This window comes from Heterocephalus glaber, unplaced genomic scaffold, assembly GCF_053883595.1.
Source record: "Heterocephalus glaber isolate CG9 unplaced genomic scaffold, H.glaber_assembly_v1.0 deba00000594, whole genome shotgun sequence".
Lineage (NCBI taxonomy): Eukaryota > Metazoa > Chordata > Mammalia > Rodentia > Bathyergidae > Heterocephalus > Heterocephalus glaber.
The window spans coordinates 14,517,344-14,535,007 of NW_028258151.1; the positions used below are offsets into that span (position 1 = coordinate 14,517,344).

The 17,664-nt window shown below is 52.7% G+C and overlaps 1 protein-coding gene and 1 long non-coding RNA gene across 3 annotated transcripts; one reads left to right on the top strand and one right to left on the bottom strand.

Annotated features, from left to right (window-relative positions):
- Positions 1–660: 660 nt before the first annotated feature.
- Positions 661–14,177, bottom strand: Pygm (glycogen phosphorylase, muscle associated). The gene is made up of 20 exons (XM_004852468.4): positions 13,626–14,177; positions 12,473–12,574; positions 12,315–12,393; positions 12,128–12,231; positions 11,738–11,869; positions 10,110–10,221; positions 9,936–10,018; positions 9,411–9,554; positions 9,131–9,223; positions 8,736–8,882; positions 8,408–8,571; positions 8,046–8,160; positions 7,429–7,530; positions 6,965–7,112; positions 6,611–6,669; positions 6,344–6,485; positions 5,623–5,830; positions 1,634–1,768; positions 1,194–1,260; positions 661–1,080 (listed from the first exon to the last, which is right to left on the bottom strand). The coding sequence occupies exons 1-20, from the start codon at positions 13,866–13,868 to the stop codon at positions 931–933; spliced, it is 2,529 nt and encodes an 842-aa protein (XP_004852525.1). The 5' UTR covers positions 13,869–14,177; the 3' UTR covers positions 661–930.
- LOC110350679 (uncharacterized) lies at positions 9,859–17,234 on the top strand. 2 transcript variants are annotated; one of them, XR_015448918.1, is made up of 4 exons: positions 9,859–10,039; positions 10,309–10,509; positions 13,321–13,585; positions 16,029–17,234. It is a non-coding gene; the product is annotated as an uncharacterized LOC110350679 (long non-coding RNA). The 2 variants fall into 2 exon arrangements; XR_002397407.2 differs by lacking the exon at positions 9,859–10,039 and having other exon boundaries at positions 10,220–10,509; positions 16,029–16,166; positions 16,844–17,234.
- Positions 17,235–17,664: the final 430 nt, after the last annotated feature.

Sequence of the window (17,664 nt, forward strand, 5' to 3'; positions counted from 1 at the left end):
CCGTTTGGGTTCGGATACACTCACTGTGAAACCACGAGCCCCAAACCTCCCTTTTGAGGCTTGCCCCTCCCTGCCTCGTGCCGTGGAGGCAAGACACCACGCACACACACATATGTATGCACTTCAGTCTCTGTAATGTAATGTGAGATCCTGAAAAAGGGCCTCAGTTCCCCCATAATGAGGGGGTGGCAATGGCCTAGCCTAAACGGTCTGTGAATGCTCCCCGCTCTAACACTCCTACTTTGGACCGAACATTAGCCACCTGCTAAGAGACCCTAAAACGCCGCAGTGGGGCGGGGCTAAGGGCGGAGCCGCAAAGGTGCCAAGCATCCATAGGTCCCGCCTCCGAGAGCATGGATCCCGGAGGCTCAGCCCAAGTCCCGGCTCCCAGCCCCGGTGGGTCCCACCCAGGCGGATGCCCCGCCCCTGGCCAGCCAGGCTGGCCGCTGACCTAGTATGGACACAGCACTGGGAAGAGATAAGTGGAGGGTGACGCCCGGAAAAGGGCTGGACCGTAGGCCCCGCCTCCATGTTACACCTCCCCCAGAACGCACCTGCCCTGCCGGGGGTGGGGAGAGATAAAATGGTGATTGTGCAGCAGCTGTTGAGCCTGCCTAGAGCTAAAAATATTTCCCAACAGAGAAAAGAATAAGGAGCCTCCCAAGGAGAATCAATTTATTGGGGAGGGGGTACATTTGGTCAGACCCCATAAATAAGAGGGACAGGGAGACCAAGGCTAAGAAGAGAGCATTGTCCTTGGTCACACTGGATGGACACTGGTACCTAGACGCTGGGAAATGAGGGTTCCAGGATGGGGCTTGGAGACCCAACTCCAGTCACCCACCCTCACCCACCCTGGATGAGGAGCTGGGGCTGGCCCAGAAGGCTGCAAACAGACTCAAGGGCAGATGTGGGGTCTGGTCTGGAAGCTCAGATCTTCTCATCAGGAGCTGCCAGACGCTGTCGAGATGGCTCTACGCCCCAGATCTCCCGGGCGTACTGGGTGATGGTTCGGTCGCTGGAGAACTTGCCCGAGGTGGCTATGTTCCGGATCACCATCCGAGTCCACTCCCTTGGGTTCTGCAGCCAGAGGGGAGCTCTGGGTTCACTCTGCCAGCAGGACCCTCACCTTCTGCCTCATCCTAACCAGGGCTGCCAAAGCCCCGCCAGCCCCTGGCCCAGGAACCCCTCACCTTGTACAGAGCACTGACTCTCTCCTGGCATTTAATGTATTCTTCATAATCTGCAAAAACTTTAAACCTAGAGAGGAAAGGAAAGCTCTACAAGGTCAAGAGCCAACCCCATTCTGTCCCACTGGACATCTGGGGACCTGGAGGGTAATGCTGCTTCCAAAGGAGCTGATGAGCCGGGCATGGTAGTGCACACCTATAATCCCACCACTCAGGAGGCCGAGGCTGGAGAATTGCCACAAGTTTGAGGCCAGGCTGCATGTCATAGTGAGTTCAAGGCCAGCCTGAATCACATAGCAAGACCCTGTCTCAAAAAACAAACAAAAAACCCCAAAGGAACCTGGTAGCAACTGTGCAAGACCCAGTCCAGCCTCCCCACCCCCACCAGAGCCCTGCTCAGCCCAGCAGCCCCAGCTGTGTAGCGGCCTGGCCAGCCAGCTCACCGGTCATGGTGCATGAGCATGTTGACAATGTCCTTGAACAAGTCCGGCTGTTTTGGGGAGAAGAAGCCGCTGCTCAGCTGCTCAATGATCTGCCGAAGCTCAGGAATGCGTTCATAGTACTCCTGTGCATTGTACCTGCCAGGGCAGAGCTTGATCAGCTCCAGAGATCTGGGAATTCCCAGGCCTCAACTTGCTGCTGCCCTGTCTGGAGCTGCCACCCACCCCTGCTCTGGAGGTCCTTCCCTGTCAGCCTCTCTTCCCTGCTCAGCTATTCCTCACCCACTTTGTGGATGAAGAAACTCAGGCCTGGAGGAGACAAAAAGGTAAGCCTGAAAGCCAAAGCCCCCAAACAAGGGCTCTTACACACACACCACCAGCACCACCATGTCTCCTCCCAGCTAGGGGTGGGGTGTCGCTCAGTGGTGGGATGCTTGCCTAGCATGCACAAGGCCCTCAGTTCCATTCCTAGAACCACCAAAACCCCACCATGAATATCTTTTCTCCCCCATTGTCCCCAAACCATCCTTGGCCTGGCCTTTGGCTCCAGTAAGCACCAACAGACACATCCTCAGGCAGGTCCTCTTAAGCTCAGACAGTTCAACCAAGCTCATCACGGGCCTGGTGCCAACTTGCCTCCACTTGTTGGTTTTTTGAGAGTCTCACTATGTAGTCCAGGCAGGCCAGCGGGCCTCAAACTCACTATATGGCCCAGGCTAGCCTCAAGCTTGTGATCCTTCTGCCTCAGCCTCTGGAATTACAAGCATGTGTCACCATACCCAACTTGTCTCCACTTTCTAAGACAGCACAACCTGTCCACCAAGACCCCTCCACCATGCCAGCCTTATCCCCTTCACTCCATGTCCCCTTCCAATGGAAAACCAAGGCTTGGGCCGGGGATTTAGCTCAGTGGTTTCAACGCCTGCTGCCCAAGCACAAGGACCTGAGTTCGATCCCTGGTACCAAAAAAGAAAACCAAAGCCTCATCGATGTCGTCCATGACCCTAGTCACCTGACCTGCTCAGCCTCAGGTGACTCCTCTGCATTATGGTGTCGGCCCCCACACTAGTCCCCCACCTGGCCCCTGCAGCCCAGTCTCCATCCTGCAGCCAGAATTATTCTAAAGCCTTGACCTGAACACATGGGACTTCACTGAAAACATCTCGTGGCTTCTTCTTCCCCAAAGGACAGTCTGCACTTTCTAGTCAAGCCACACAGAAGTTCCTTTCAGCACTGAATGCCAGCTCTCTGAAGCCATTGCTGGGAATATAATGGTACCAACTTTCTGGGAAGCAATTTGGCAATCTGTCAGAGCCTCAAGAACTCCTACTTGTGCCCAGCCAAGTAATCCTAGTAATCCTGTAATCCTAGCTCCACTAGAGGCTGAGGCAGGCAGGTCATGAGTTCTAGGACAGCCTGGATAATTAAGCGAGATTCAATCTCAAAAAATAAAAAGGGTTAAGGATGTAGCTCAGTGGTAGAGTACCCCTTCAGTTTGATTACCAGTATCACAAAATAAAAGAAAGAAAATAAACTCATTTTTGATCCCCCCCCACACACACAACAATGTCCTCATTCTAATTCTTTTAAGGAAATAATCAGAGCTGTAGGTATAGATGTAAAAGGCTGCTCATTGCAGTAATATTTAGACTAATAGGCTAAATCAACCTTAATGCTCAGCCGTATGGAATTGGCTAAATAATATGACATGGTTAGTCAGGCATGGTGGCACACACCTCTAATCCCAGCACTCTGGGAGGCTGAGGCAGGAGCACCACAAATTCAACCCCAGCCTGGGCAAGTTAGTGATTTAGCAAGACCTTGTCTCAAAATAAAAATTTTATTTGGGGGGGGTGGTCGGTACTGGGGATGGAACTCAGGTCCTTGCACTTGGAGGCAGGCAGCAGAACCACTGGGCTAAATCTCCGGCCCAAAATAAAAATTTTAAAAGGCTAATGGGCCAGGGATTAAGCTCAGTGGTGCTGTGCCAGCCTCACAAGAGCAAGGTCTTGAGTTTGATCCCCCATAGCACAGAAAAAGAGAAAAAAAGGGCCCGGGGATTTAGCTCAGTGGTTCTGTCGCTTGGAGTTCGATCCTCGGTACCAAAAAAAAAATGGCTGAGGATGTAGCTACATGTAAGGACTTGGATTCAATCCTCAGTACTATAAATATTAATACTATTGCTACTATTAATAATAATAATAATATGGTATGCCCATAGGATGCAATACTATATGAACATTGAAAATATTTTTGAAGACTAATGACATAGAAGTTAGGCATGGAGGCACACATGTCTAATCCCAGGACTTTGGGAGACTGAGGCAGGAGGAACACAAGTTTGCACTCAGGCTGGGCAACTTGGTGACTTAGAGAGACCCTGTCTCAAAAATCAAAATAAAAATTTTGCTGGGCGTGGTGACACACACCTCTAATCCTCAGGAGGCTGAGGCAGGCAGGATCGCCATGAGTATGAGGCCAGCCTGGCCTACATGGTGAATTCAAGGCCAGCCTGAACTACATAATGAGACCCTGTCTCAAAAAATAACAAAAAAAGCCTAATAACATAGAAAATGTCTCTCCAGTGTTAAAGAAGATACCACAGTCCGAAAGTCTACATGTATCATTTCCAATGTTTAAAAACTCTGTTTTTATATATGAATATGTATATGGACATATATAAACATACATTTTGGGGGGGGGGTTACTAGGGATCAAACTTAGGACCTTGAGCTTTCAAGCAGGTGAGGTGCCGCTGAGCTAAATCCTGGCACCTATAAACATACATTTTATGATAGTATTTTTTTTTTTTTGGTACCAGGGATTGAACTCGAGTCCTTGTGCTTGCGCAGCAGGTGGTGAAACCACTGAGCTAAATCCCTGGCTAAACATACATTTTAAAAACTAGCTTTAAACCTGCTATGAGAATATGGATGACAGTTATTTTATTCCTCCTTTTTTTTTTGGTACCGGGCATCAAACTCAGGACCTTGAGCTTGTATTTTATTCCTTCTTGTTTTGTGAGCACATGTTACTTTTGTGATAGTCACATTAAAAATAAGTTTTGCAGGGCCGGGGATTTGGCTCAGTGGTTCCGGTGCCTGGCTCGCCAGCACAAGGTCCTGAGTTCAATCCTTGGTACCAAAAAAAAAAAAAAGAAAAGTTTTGCTGGGAAGTGGTAGCACACGCCTGTAATCCCAGCACTCAGGAAGCAAAGGCAGGAGGATCACAAGTTTGAGGCCAGCCTGGGGTTTGCAGCAAGTTCCAGGCTAACCTGAGCTACATAGTCAGGTTCAAAAAACAGTAATGTCAGAAAACTGTCTCCTTTGAAGAAATGAGTTTCTGACCACAAGTACACTGGTAACTACTATATTTCTTTTTCCTTTTTGTCACGGTTTCCCAGAAACTAATGATTTAATTTTACCTCCAAAAAAAAAAAAATTTACCTCCAATTCTGAATAATATTTTTCTCTTAGGACTGATGTAATTTTCTTTCTTTTCCTTCAGTTCTGTTTTTTGTTTTTGAGATAGAGTCTCACTCTGTAGTCTAGGCTGGCCTGAGACTCTCTTATGTATCCCAGGCTGGCCTCAAACTTGCAATCCTCCTGCCTCAGCCTCCCAAGTGCTACGATTACAGAGATGTACCAGCATACTCAGATCTTTCCTTCCATTCTGTGTTACTTTTCTTTTCCCATCCTGTTAAACATATTTGCTATAAGCTCCCCCAAAAGTTTTCTAGAGGGCAGGGGATGTAGGCTTAGTGGTAAAGCACTTGCCTAGCATACATGAAATTCTGGGTTCAATCCCCAGCACCACCAAAATAAAACAAATAAATAAATAAAAGTTTTCTGGAATCCTGATGGCCATAACTCAGACCTTGAACAGCCTGGGCCAGCCCTTCCACACATGCCTCATGCCCATCCTTTTTGCAGCAGCCATGCCTTAGTCCTCCTGCCCATGAGCCCTGAACCTTGGCTCCTTTGCCATCATACCCTCTCTGGTCAAGCCTTTCCACGTCCTCCACCCGCAGGCCGAAGATGAAGAAGTTCTCCTCTCCCACCTCTTCTGCCATCTCTACATTGGCCCCATCCATGGTGCCAATGGTCAGAGCCCCATTGAGCATGAACTTCATGTTGCCAGTGCCTGAGGCCTCAGTGCCTGCGGTGGAGATCTGCTCAGAGAGGTCAGCAGCTGGGATCACTAGAACATAGCAGCAGGGGTACAAGGTCAACTCAGAGAACAGTCCTGCCTCAGTCAGGTTAGACTGGCCCTGGGCATAGCCAGACGCAGAGTCCTCTCCACCCCAACCCTCTGATCCTCACCAACCAAGTCTTTCTCTTGCCGGCCTCATCCTTCTGCCTCTTGTTTTTTGTTTTTTTGTACCAGGGATCGAACTTGGGACCTTGCGCTTGCAAGTCAGGCAGTGGCACCACTGAGCTAAATCCCTGGCCCAGGGGGCGGGGGGCAGGGGGTGTTGTACCAGGAATCAAACTCAGGGCCTCCTGCTTGCAAGTCAGGTTCTGCACTGCTGAGCTATATACCTGGCTCTCGCTGATTCTTAAACATCTGGGATCTAGCCTGAATCCTGTGTCCAGCTCCCACAAATTTTACCCTGTACTGCCCACAGGGACATCCTTACCCAGGAAGGCTTGCTAGCACCTCTCCTGGGGCCTAGCCCACCAGAGCCTCTGAGGTCCCTGAGACAGCACCCACCCTTTTCAGCCAGCGAGACTCGATAGTTCTCCAGGAAGATCACACGGAGGCGGTCTCCCACCACCGGGTCGTGGTTCACCACATCCCCAATGGCAGTGATGAGTCTGATGATCATCTTGGCCATGTGGTAGCCGGGAGCGGCCTGCAGGGCAGTCCAGGGTCAGCGCTAAGGCCTTAGCCACATACACAACCCTCCTACAGCTCAGCCAGCCTTATTCCAGCTGGATGGTAGCAGCCTAGAGCCCTGGTCTGGGCCCAGCTTCTCACCTTGCCTCCGATCATCACAGTCCGTGGGACAACAAACTTGTTAGGCTCCTTCTTGATGCCTGTGGAAAAGAGAGGGATGGAGTTGGCCAGCTCTTTCCCCTGGCTTGGAGCTCCTAATGGTACCCTGGCAGCTAGGGCCATGCTGGGAGACTGTAGGCCTGAATTTGGGCAATCATTTGCTCTGTGGCTGTCACTTCCCCCTCTCTGAGCCTCAGGTTGCCCATTTATGGAATGGAGATAGTTCTATCCTAAGAGTTGTCACCAGGCCCAAGGAGCTGTGGATCAGGCAGGATGTGGCATTCTGGGAGGTACCAAGAGGGGAAGACTGAGGTGGGTGTTGACCCTGCCACTCACGGTTGTACAGGGTGATGATGTGGAGGCAGTTGAGGAGCTGGCGCTTGTATTCATGAATCCGTTTCACCTGGACATCAAACAGCGAGTTGGGGTTGATGTGGACTTTGTATTCTCTCTCCAGGAATGCAGAGAACTTCAGTTTGTTTTCCTGCAGGGAGGGGAAGGAGAAGACTCACCAACTGCCTTCAGCTTCAAGAAATCCTACAGTCCTAGTTGCTTCCTTCCCACTAGGCCCAGGAAGGTGGATGGCAGGAGGCTCATTGCTGCCTTCACCCAGGCAGACATGGCTGGTCACTGTCAGCACTCTCCCAACCAGAGCAGATTTGTCTTTCACCCCAGCTCCAGGCCTGGGACTGGCAGGAGAGGTGTCTCTATCTGCCACTCCTGACCCAGACATCCGGCCCCTCCCATACTAGCCACACGCCAGCCCTAGCCCACATGTCCCAGGCTGCAGCGCTCCCCACCTGCTTCACTTTGGCCACATCCCTGATAAAGGCTTCATCGTCCACGTAGGAGAGCAGTTTGCGCAGCTGGTCCAGGTCCGAAATGTACTCCTCCCCAATGCGCTGCAGGAAGGTGGCTCTCAGGCAACCCCATTCCCTCCGTTCCCCTTTCCCCAGACACACGGAGGTCCCCTTCCAGGTCAGCTGGACCCTACTATCTACCCGAGTGCTCTGGGGCATTGCATATACCTTCCTCGAGTCCCATCTCAAATCTGGTGGGTGGCCTCACCTAATCCCAGCTGGCCTCCCTGGCTTCTGGCCTTGTCTTCCTGTTGGCAAGACCTCGAGTCTCCTCTACCAGACATCTACCCCCCTGCAGTCTCATTTCAGATGTGACTCACTGATGAACCCTCCCTCATTAGAATATGACTTCCATTGGGCTGCCCTCTGTAGCCAAGACCCCTCTTGGCCCAGAAGACACATGCATGCAAATAAGAAAAGGCAGCACCCCGCTTGGGGAACATGGGACAAGACGGATTTCAGCCCTCAGCAGGAGTCCTTCCTTGTACTGTGAGCTATCTACACAACCATAACCAGGTAGTCCCTGCAGTGACCTGTGGTGCTTTACTGGCTCTCACCTCAGCAATGACCTCTGCCAGCCCAGGGTTACACAAAACCAGCCACCGCCGAGGGGTGATGCCATTGGTCTTATTCTGGAATTTATGAGGCTCCAGCTCGTAGAAGTCCTTGAAGCTAAAAGATGGAGTGGGATGAGGGTCACCACTCACCCCTGCAAGGGCCCCTAGTTCTTCCTGGAAGGGACTTCTAATGGGAGATGCAGACCTCCGGGAGGTACAGGTACTGTAAGAGGAGGTCACCTGGGGACAGGATTGTACTAGAAGGGGCTGTGGTGCCCCTGTGGGTGGTGCCAGCTAGAGGAGGCTGAGTGGTGGGGGGAGGGGCAGGACTGGGGAGGGGTGGGTCTGGAGAAAAGGCTCACATGGTCTTCTTAAGGATCTCAGAGTGGATGCGAGCCACGCCATTGACTGCATGTGAGCCAGCGATGCACAGGTGTGCCATGTTGATACGCTTCACTGCACCCTCCTCCACCAGTGACATGCGCCGAAGACGGTCCACATCCCCAGGGAATGTAGCTGCCACCCGCTGTTCCCCAGAAGAGCCCAAAACTAGCACCAGAGCCCAAACACCTGGGTCCCCAGACCCAAACACCCAAGGCTCTGCTCAGAGCTGTGCCCATGCCTGAGGCCCCAGATCCTGACTGTCCACCCTCCCCCCTGCCTGCTGGTCACACCACCTTCCCAGCTCACATTCAGGAAGCGCTGGTTGATCTCATAGATGATCTGCAGGTGCCGGGGCAGCAGTGTCTCCACGAGGTGCACGGGCCAGCGCTCCAGGGCCTCAGGCAGCACCGTGTGGTTGGTGTAGGCGCAGGTCTTGACGGTTATGTCCCAGGCCTGGCACATAGGGCAGGGAGTAAGATGCCGTACCTGAGCCCTGGGCTGTCCACACTGCAGCACACAGGGTCTGGCACTGCAGAGCCAGGTTCCAGCACTCCCGGCCCGGGCCTCACACTCCTGGTTCATGTCACCCTCCTACTCCCCAAACTGGGAAAAAATCCTGAGGGAGAATGGCTGAGACGTGCGTGCATGCGTGTGTGTGTGTGTGTGTGTGTGTGTGTGTGTGTGTGTGTCCCGAAACCCACCTTATCCCAGTCCAGCCGCTCCAGATCCACAAGAATCCTCATCAGCTCAGGGATGGCCAAGGATGGGTGGGTGTCATTGAGCTGGATGGCCACCTGTGTGGGAGAGGCTAGGAGTCAGACTGAACCCCAAACCAAGAGCTATAATGACTGTCTTCTACCCCTTTGGAGGCCCCCAGTGGGCCTGTGGCTGATCTGAGGGCTGAGGAGCTCATGGGGACAGCTGGCGGGCAGTGGACAAAAGAGGAGGGCCCAGGTAGACTGAAGATCCCAGGCAGGTTACCTTGTCCGGGAAGGCATCGAAGTTTGTGCGCACAGGATCACGGCTGCCAAACTTGGAGGATTTAAAGCGCCGGATGATGTCCTGGAGAGTAGCAGCTACTACGAAGTACTCCTGCTTCAGCCGAAGCTCCTTCCCCTCAAAGAACTAGGGACAGTGCAAGGCAGGTGGAGCCCATGTGCCAGAGGCATGGCCTTAGACTGCTGTGTCTGTGGCCAAGACAGACCCCACCTACACTAAGACATACCTCCCTAACTGCACCTCCCCCAAGGCCCAGGGGCCTTTGCTCCACAAAGTAATAGTGGTGGGGAATAGTGTCACAAGTGAGGTCACAAAAGGACCAAGAGTATTGTGGCTGTCTCACAACAGCTCCTCCAAAATGCCCTACCCTAACCTGTCTCCCTAGGACACAAAGGTCCTCCCACTCAAAGGACTTGGGGCAGGGGAATAGGGCACACAGGGCCAGCAATCTGCTCTGTGAGGAGGGCAACAGCAGCTCCCCTGATCTCTCTCCCAAGGGTGACGCACGTTATCATTGGGGTACAGGACACGAGAGATGTTCTCGGCCAGATTTCGGTCCAGCACAGCCTGGATGTAGCCACCAACATTGACTGAGGGACAAAGGGGAACAGGTCAAGCTGGGGCTAAGCGCAGGCCAGGCAGCGGGTGGGCAGGCTGCTGACTATGAGCAGATGAACTCACAGTCCTTGAGGTTGAAGTCATTGGGCGCTTTGGCAGACCAGAGGCGCATGGTGTTGACAACGTTGTTTCGGTAGCCAGGCACAGGTGTGTCATAAGGCATGGCCAATACCACCTGTGAGGGACACCCCAAGTCAGGAGCTGGACAACCTGCCTCAAAGTACCTGCTTTGTTTGTTGAATGGGGCTTCCTTCACCTGCAGGACTGGAACTCAAGACATTGTTCCCAAATTCTGCCAACTCCCAACCTCTAGTCCCAGCAAACTGTGAGCAAACTATGTAACCTCTGAACCTCATCTATGAAAAGAGGACATCCTGACATCTCCCCAGACACCAACTTCTGCCTTGTTCAGATTATCATGAGGGTTATGAGGAGAAGCAGAGCTACAACCCCAGAACCCAAGGTGGGGCTCACTCTGTAGGGATGAGGCTAAGCCTCCAAACTGGCCTAGGCAAAAACAAGGGAATACATTATTATTATTATTATTATTATTATTATTATTATTATTACTATTTGTTTTTTTGAGACAGGATCTTGATATGTAGTTCAGGCTGGCCTTAAACTCACTATGTAGCCAGGCTGGCCTCATATTCACAGTGATCCTCCTGCCTAAGCCTCCTGAGTTGCTGGGATTACAGGTGTGCATCACCACACCCAGGAGGAGACATTTTAGATCCTGAGAGGCTGATGGACCCCAGGTCAGGCTGAAGAGGTCACAGAGGTCAAATCTAGCCAGAGGTCTTTTGTCTGGTTGACCACTTGGCTAATCAGCTAATGTTGGCCCCACCTCCCACAACTAGCAAGCAGCGATCTCCCTGGCCTATCAGTATTAGGAGCAGTATGGAAGCTGCAGCCAGAAAGAGCCAGGTCTCTGGCCTTTTAGCCAGAGCAGGATGTGCCTGGCTGCCACAGGCCTCAGCCTGATAAGAGTGGAAATAATGGCCAGTTCTGAAAGCCTAGAGACTCTGTGTAGCCCACCTGGAGCCTGAAGACCTGCAGCCACAGAAAGGATTGCCTGAACAGGGACCTGGATGCCTGCTTTGGCCTTAGGCTCCCTTTAACTTACTGTGTGACCTTGAACAAGTCAATTGCAAGTCTGGAAGCCTTAATTCCCTCCAGTGTCCTTTATGGGCTATTATCTTGCTTTCATCAAGCTCTGAGGTCAGACATGCAGTAGAGAGTGAATTCACTGTGATAGTCCTTTGTTTTGTTTTTTTGTTTTGAGACAAGGTCTCACTATATAGTTCAGGGTGGCCTTGAATTCACTATGGAGCCCAGGTTAGCCTCAAACTTGCTCAACCTGCCTCAGCCTCCCAAGTGCTGGGATTATAGGTGTGTGCTACCACCACGCCAGGCTGTCCCAGTCCTTTGATGGATTGGAGAGGAGCCAGGACAGGGAAGGGACACTGGTGGAGTAGGGACAATCTCTCTCCTACTTTTAGGCTTTGACTTTGGTCTGGCTCCTGTGACCCTGACTCCAGCCTCTCCTGGTTCTGTGACCTTGAATAGTATAAGTCACTTAACATCTCTGAGCCTTGATGGCTTTGGTTGTTAAACAGCACTGAGTCTAGTGGCCTCAGGGCTCTCTCTGCAGGAGCTTTCTCCTCTGCCCAACCCTTCCTCATCCTCACCTGGGTGTCCACCCACTTGGCCCCCTGGCTAGTGTGCTCCACATGGCCATAGAAGTGCACAGGCAGCGTGAACTCGGGACGGGCCTTCTCCCAGGGGTTGCCATAGCGAAGCCAGTCATCAGCCTCCTCCATCTGCACCAGGAAAGGCAGCATCAGACCCAGGCATTCAGGCAGGTGGTGGGGGAGGACAGGTGCAGTAGCCTAGGGGGCCCTGGTCAGGTGGGCTCTCCAGTGGGACATGGTACATCTCAAGTGGTCCACAGGTCACCAGCTGGCTTTAGGGCAAGGGGGAGGGGCAAGGATGCTTTCCTCAGAAGCTGGGCCTGGTTCTGGACCCATCCCATGAAGAATGACCAAATGGGAACCTCCCTATAAGGTCAACCTGCTCACCTGCCAGCCCCCACTGATCTTCTGGTTAAAAATCCCAAACTCATAGCGGATCCCGTAGCCATAGGCAGCCAGGCCCAGTGTTGCCATGGAGTCCAGAAAGCAGGCTGGGGGTGTGCAGGGAGGTAGATCTCAGGGACCCAGGTGAAGAAACCCTCTGCCCCCTACCCCCACCCCACAAGTTGCCCACCTGCCAGCCGGCCCAGGCCTCCATTGCCCAGCCCTGCGTCCTCCTCGATTTCCTCCAGCTCCTCCATGTCCAGGCCCAGCTGGGGGAACAGGTGGCTGTAGTCAGTGCCAAGTGCCCTCAGAGGAACCCCCCAATCCTTAAGGCTCATGCTCCCACACCTGGTAGGTGGCCTCATCACAGGCATTCTCCAAAGCCAGATTCACCATGGTGTTCTGTAGCGTTCGTCCCATGTAGAACTCCAAAGACAGGTAGTAGATCCTCTGCCCAGAAACAGGCGGATTGACAGGGAAGAGGGGTCAGGGCCTCCCACTGGACATTCAGCCTGGCCCAGCTGGGCCTGAACCTCTTCTCCAACTCCTGCTCCACTCCCAGGCTCCAGCATGTCCCTTCTGTGTCCCCAATTTTTTTCTCCCCACTTAGAGGAACCATCTTAGACTTCAGAGCCCAACAGGTGAGGCTGGCCCCAACATTCTCATGACTTTGGACAAATGCCTTTTCTCTCTGGCCTCAATTTCCCTGTCTAGACAATGAGGCTGGCCAGAACTGCCTTGGGATGAGGTACTCAGGAGAGATGGGGTCCCCTTCCATCACAAACACACATCAACAGCCCAGCACATAGATCAGGATATAGATAAGCACTTCCAAGTGCTCCCTAAGAGGGCAAAGCCCAGGGGGAAAAAAAAGTCCTTTGTTCAAGGTCACACAATGACTCAGGGCTAGAGATTGCCATCTCCTGTCCATGCAGTGCCCAGGTCCTCTTCACCCTCAAGCCTTAAGGCCCAAGAAGGGGATGGAGAGACAGCTGACGCGAGGATGCTCATAGTGCCTGACCTCCCCATTTCCTGGGTCCCCTCCCGGCTCCTCCCCCACTGCTGTTGTAGGGTGTTAGGTTGCTGACATTTACTACTGACCCCACCAGACACTTGATCCCTGTCACCCCAGCCTCTCCCCACCCATGGCACAGACATACCATACACACATTTGATGACATATCCTTCTACCCCAGGTCCAAACCAGGCCACAAGTGTCTTCCTGGCCACCAACAACCCTCCAACTTTTTCTGAGTGGGAGCCGAGCCTTTGCAAGCAGCCCACAAGCCCTCAGCAGCCCTCTTCCAGTCAGGTCTCTCCCCCTTGGTTGCCCCAGCAACCCTTGCTCCTGGCACCCCTGGATCCATGACTCCAAGACCCTGGAGCAACCACCTATTTTGCTGCAGAAACCCTGGGCTCCAGGAAGGAGCAGCCACTTGGACGAGATCTTCCAGCTCCCTGGTAGGAACCCCCACCCAGCCCATTCCCCACCCCGCAACACCTTGGGGTCCTTCTCATAGTAGTGCTGTTGCGTGCGGATCCAGCGCCCCACGAGGTGGTCCCGAACAGTGTGGGCCAGCGCAAAGTAGTAGTCTCGAGGGGTGGCCACGTTGCGGTCCTTGACCAGTGTGAAGTGGAGGTGCCGATTGAAGTTCTTTTTCAGATCAGTCACATTCTCCACGCCGGCCAGGCCACGTACACTGATTTGCTTTCTCTTCTCCTGGTCTGACAGGGGCCGGGACATGGCTGCAGGAGGGTGGGCCGGACAGACAGATGAGTGGACAGAGGGACAGCCTCAGTGGTGCCTCCAACCAGGGAGTGGAGCTCCAGAGCTGTGAGGGGATTTAAAGCCAGGCTCTGGGCAGCAGGCCCCACGCCCCTCCCCCATGGGAGGGTCTTGGCTAGGACTCAGGGAGCTATTTTGGGGGTGAAAGAGGAGGGGGAGGGAGGAACTATCTCTCCATAAGCCAGGCCTGGCCCTGCCTGTTCACAGCCTGTGGTGGGCCACTTCCCCCAGGCTTCCCAAACATGGGCCTGTTTTGTGTCCCCTATCCCTGCCTTTTGCAGGGTTGGAGACAAGATGCTGCAGGCAGAGTGGGAGACTGGGAGGGCTAAGGCTGACTGGCTGTATAACTTTGGCAGATGTGTCCCCCAATCTGAGCCCTTCTCTTGGTATATACATAAAGAGTGGGACTGACCAGGCATGGTGGTGCACAACTATAGTCCCAGCACTGGGGAGGCTGAGGCAGGAGGATCACTGTGAGTTCAAGGCCAGCCTGGACTATATAATGAGTTTAGGGCCAGCCTGAGCTACACAGCAAGACCCTGTCTCAAAAGAAACAAAAACAAGGCCAGAAAAAAAAAAAAAGGTCAGGACATAGCTCAGCGGCGCAGCACCTGCCTGGCAAGTGTGAGACCCTGAATTCAATTCCTGGTACCAAAAATAATGTTAAAAAAACTGGGCACAAGCACAAGGACCCAAGTTCAATCCCCCCTACCAAAAAAAAACCAACAAAAAAAACCTGGGACTGGATTGTAGGCCCTCAGTGGGGGTCCTGGGAGGTTGAAGAAGGGGGTGCCATGGACAGGATTTAAGAGGTCTAGTCCCGGGCCTCTAGACACACTCTCCTTTCGTTGTAGCACCAGGGCTTGCCTTCGACATCTGCCTGAGTGTGCAGACAGGACACGAGTCAAGTTCATCATGGTGGCTCTCCCTAGGCTGGGGCACTGTTGGTAGCTGTATCCAGGTGGGGAGGCTGCATGTTGTGCCTGAGGGTCAGTGGGCCTTGTACAGAAGAGGTAAGGCTATCCCAGAGGACACTGAGCAGCTGTGAGAAAAGGAGCCAGGATCCTAGGTTCCACAGGATGGTATGAGGGAGGTCGCCTGAGGCAGGGCCACTGGCCTCACCCCATCCCCACCAAAGCCCAGCAGCTCTGAGCTCCCCCTGTTGCTGTCCCTCAAAGACCTCTAAAGTGACCTTTTTCAAGAGGATGGTCAGATTACAGGGCCGTACTAGGTGGGGCCTCCCACCTAGAGTAGAGGCCCCTGGGAACTGTAGTCCTGCAGACCCACAGGGTTGGAGAAACTCAAGCATTCCCCACACTCGTGACATGGGCAGATGGTATTGCCGTCTCCTGATTCACCTGCTGGGTAGATGATTGAGGCCTTCTCTTACCCCCTCCTCCCACTTGGGGTACATGCAGAGTAGGTTATTTTTTGTTTTTTCTGAAACAGGGTAGGGTCTTGCTATGTAGTCAAGGCTGGGTTTGGACCCTCCATGAAGTCCAAGCTGGCCAACTCAAGATCTTCCCACCTCAGCCTCCCAAATGCTGGGGTTACGGCATGGGCCACCACACCTGGGTTGGGCAGAGGATTAGTGGGCCAGGGTTTGCAGCTGGGATCTCACTTATAAAATAAGCTATATTCTGCTCCTTTCTACCATGTGTATGTATGGCCTGGCTGCTTCAGGCTGTCCCTTCCAAGGATTTGACTGCCCTGTTCATATCCTGGTCCCAGTACTGACTTGTGTGACCTCAGGGTAGTTGTTTCACCTGAGCCTTGGTCTCCCATTAAGTTTACTATTTTTTTGAGGATCTTGGTCTGTATTTTAGGCTGGCCTTGAACTATGTAACCCAGCCTGGCCTCAAACTCACAGCTCCTGCCTCAGCCTCCCAAGTGCATTACAAGCGTGTGCCATCACATCCAGCTAGTCTCCCATTATATTTATACTCTGAAATGAGACAATAAATCTTGCCTCATCCAGCTGCTGCCTCCTAATATTATGGGGCAGACATTGGATTCTGTGTTTTTGAGCAAATGGACCCTAGGACCTTGTGTTGTTTCAAAGGCTGGCTGGGTCTCCCAGGGTGGCAGGCCTGTTGAGAACTGGCTGTTCTGCCACAGGGGCCAAGGAAGCAGATCAGAGGCCTGGACAGCTGCAGGATGCTATTGAGAGCCTGGTTCCTGGATGGCCAGGCCCTTTCTGAGAACTTTCTGAGTTGTAGCAGACCCACCTCCTGGCTCTGGAATCAACAGCTATGTGTGAGTCAATCTCCAAGCTCTGCTCTACCCTTACCCCCAGATACATTGCCCGCTAGTGCTCCTTGGGGCTAGGTTTCCACAGACCAGGAAGAAACACTGAAGAATGCCTACACAGATGTAGTGGGAATGAGTAACTTTTCTGTGCCTTTTTAATTTTTGCCCTTGCTAGGGATGAAACCCAAGACCTGCCACATTATACTGCTGAGCTGCACCCTGAGCCCCTTTTTTCCATTTTTAGTCTTTACACATTTAATTTCCACAAAGAATGCCTGGCAGTCATCTCTTCCACTCCCAAACTCCATCCCCAGCCTCTGCTCCTAGGCCTCACACCTTCCACCAAGCACCTATCCTCTGGTGTGGATCCGCCTGAGGTGGCCCTGGCCTGCACTGTCTCCTGGAAGGGTTGCTATGGACAGAGCTCAGAGTTCTTGGGAACCCCCAGACTGTCTCTGCACACCCAAACTTGTGTACTGCCCCCTACGGCCTGCCAGACCTTACTGTCCTGTTGCCATCTTGAGACACCAAGTTGATCCCACCCTTTTCTAAGCCACCAGCCCCTCTCCGGCTATCACCTCAGCATCTACCTCCTGCATTACAGGCTCTTGCCCAGCTGTCCTGGCCTCATTAGAGGAACTATTCATGGTTTTGACATTTCTCTGGGTTTTCACTCTATGCAGTTCAGGCTGGCCTTGAACTTGAAATCCTCTCCAAGCAGCTTCCTTGTGGGTTTTCAGCGTCGTGCCAACAGCCCCTACTTGACTGTCTCCAGGCTCTTAGCAGCACACCATCCCTCCTCCATCCTGCATGCTCCAGTTCAGCTTGTCAAAGCACAAGCCTGCCCACTGCCTCCCAATTTCCTCCACTGCCCCACCCCCATTTAGGTTTATTTTAATAAATCCTGAAAGCACATTTTTCTACCTGCACAAGGTTATGTCACACTAAGATTCTAACCAGAAACCCAGCCTCCCCGTCTAGACCAATCTTGGGTTTCTACAGAGCATTTGGCTAGGTCTCAGTAACAGAGCCCTGGAGCTGACCTTTCCAAACTGGCAAGGTCCAAGTGGAGGGGTGGGGACACTGCTACAGCAGCACGAATTGGATGGGGAAGGTTTGGCCCTAATGGTAGGATGAGGGCTTTTCCCCCACAGCTCCTACCACAATGAAATGGCCTTTTTCACACCCAAGGCCAAGTGGTGCTTCCTGCTGCCCTATCACCACCCCCACCCCCCCATGACAGGTACTGTATCTCCAAGGGCCAATGGCTTCCATTTCAGGGCCTCAGGCAGCTCGGAGAATGAAGCCTTCTCAGCCACTTTATTACTCTACAAAACCTAACAAAAGCTGCCTTAGGGAACAGAGAGGGAGCACAGGAATGGAGCTGGCCCCAGGGGAGAGAAAGAGGAGATAGCTACGCTGTGGTTAAGTCATTTATTGATTTTATTTCTAAAACCCACATAGCGCCACTTTGCTGTTTCCAGAGCTTCAAAGAGCTAATTAA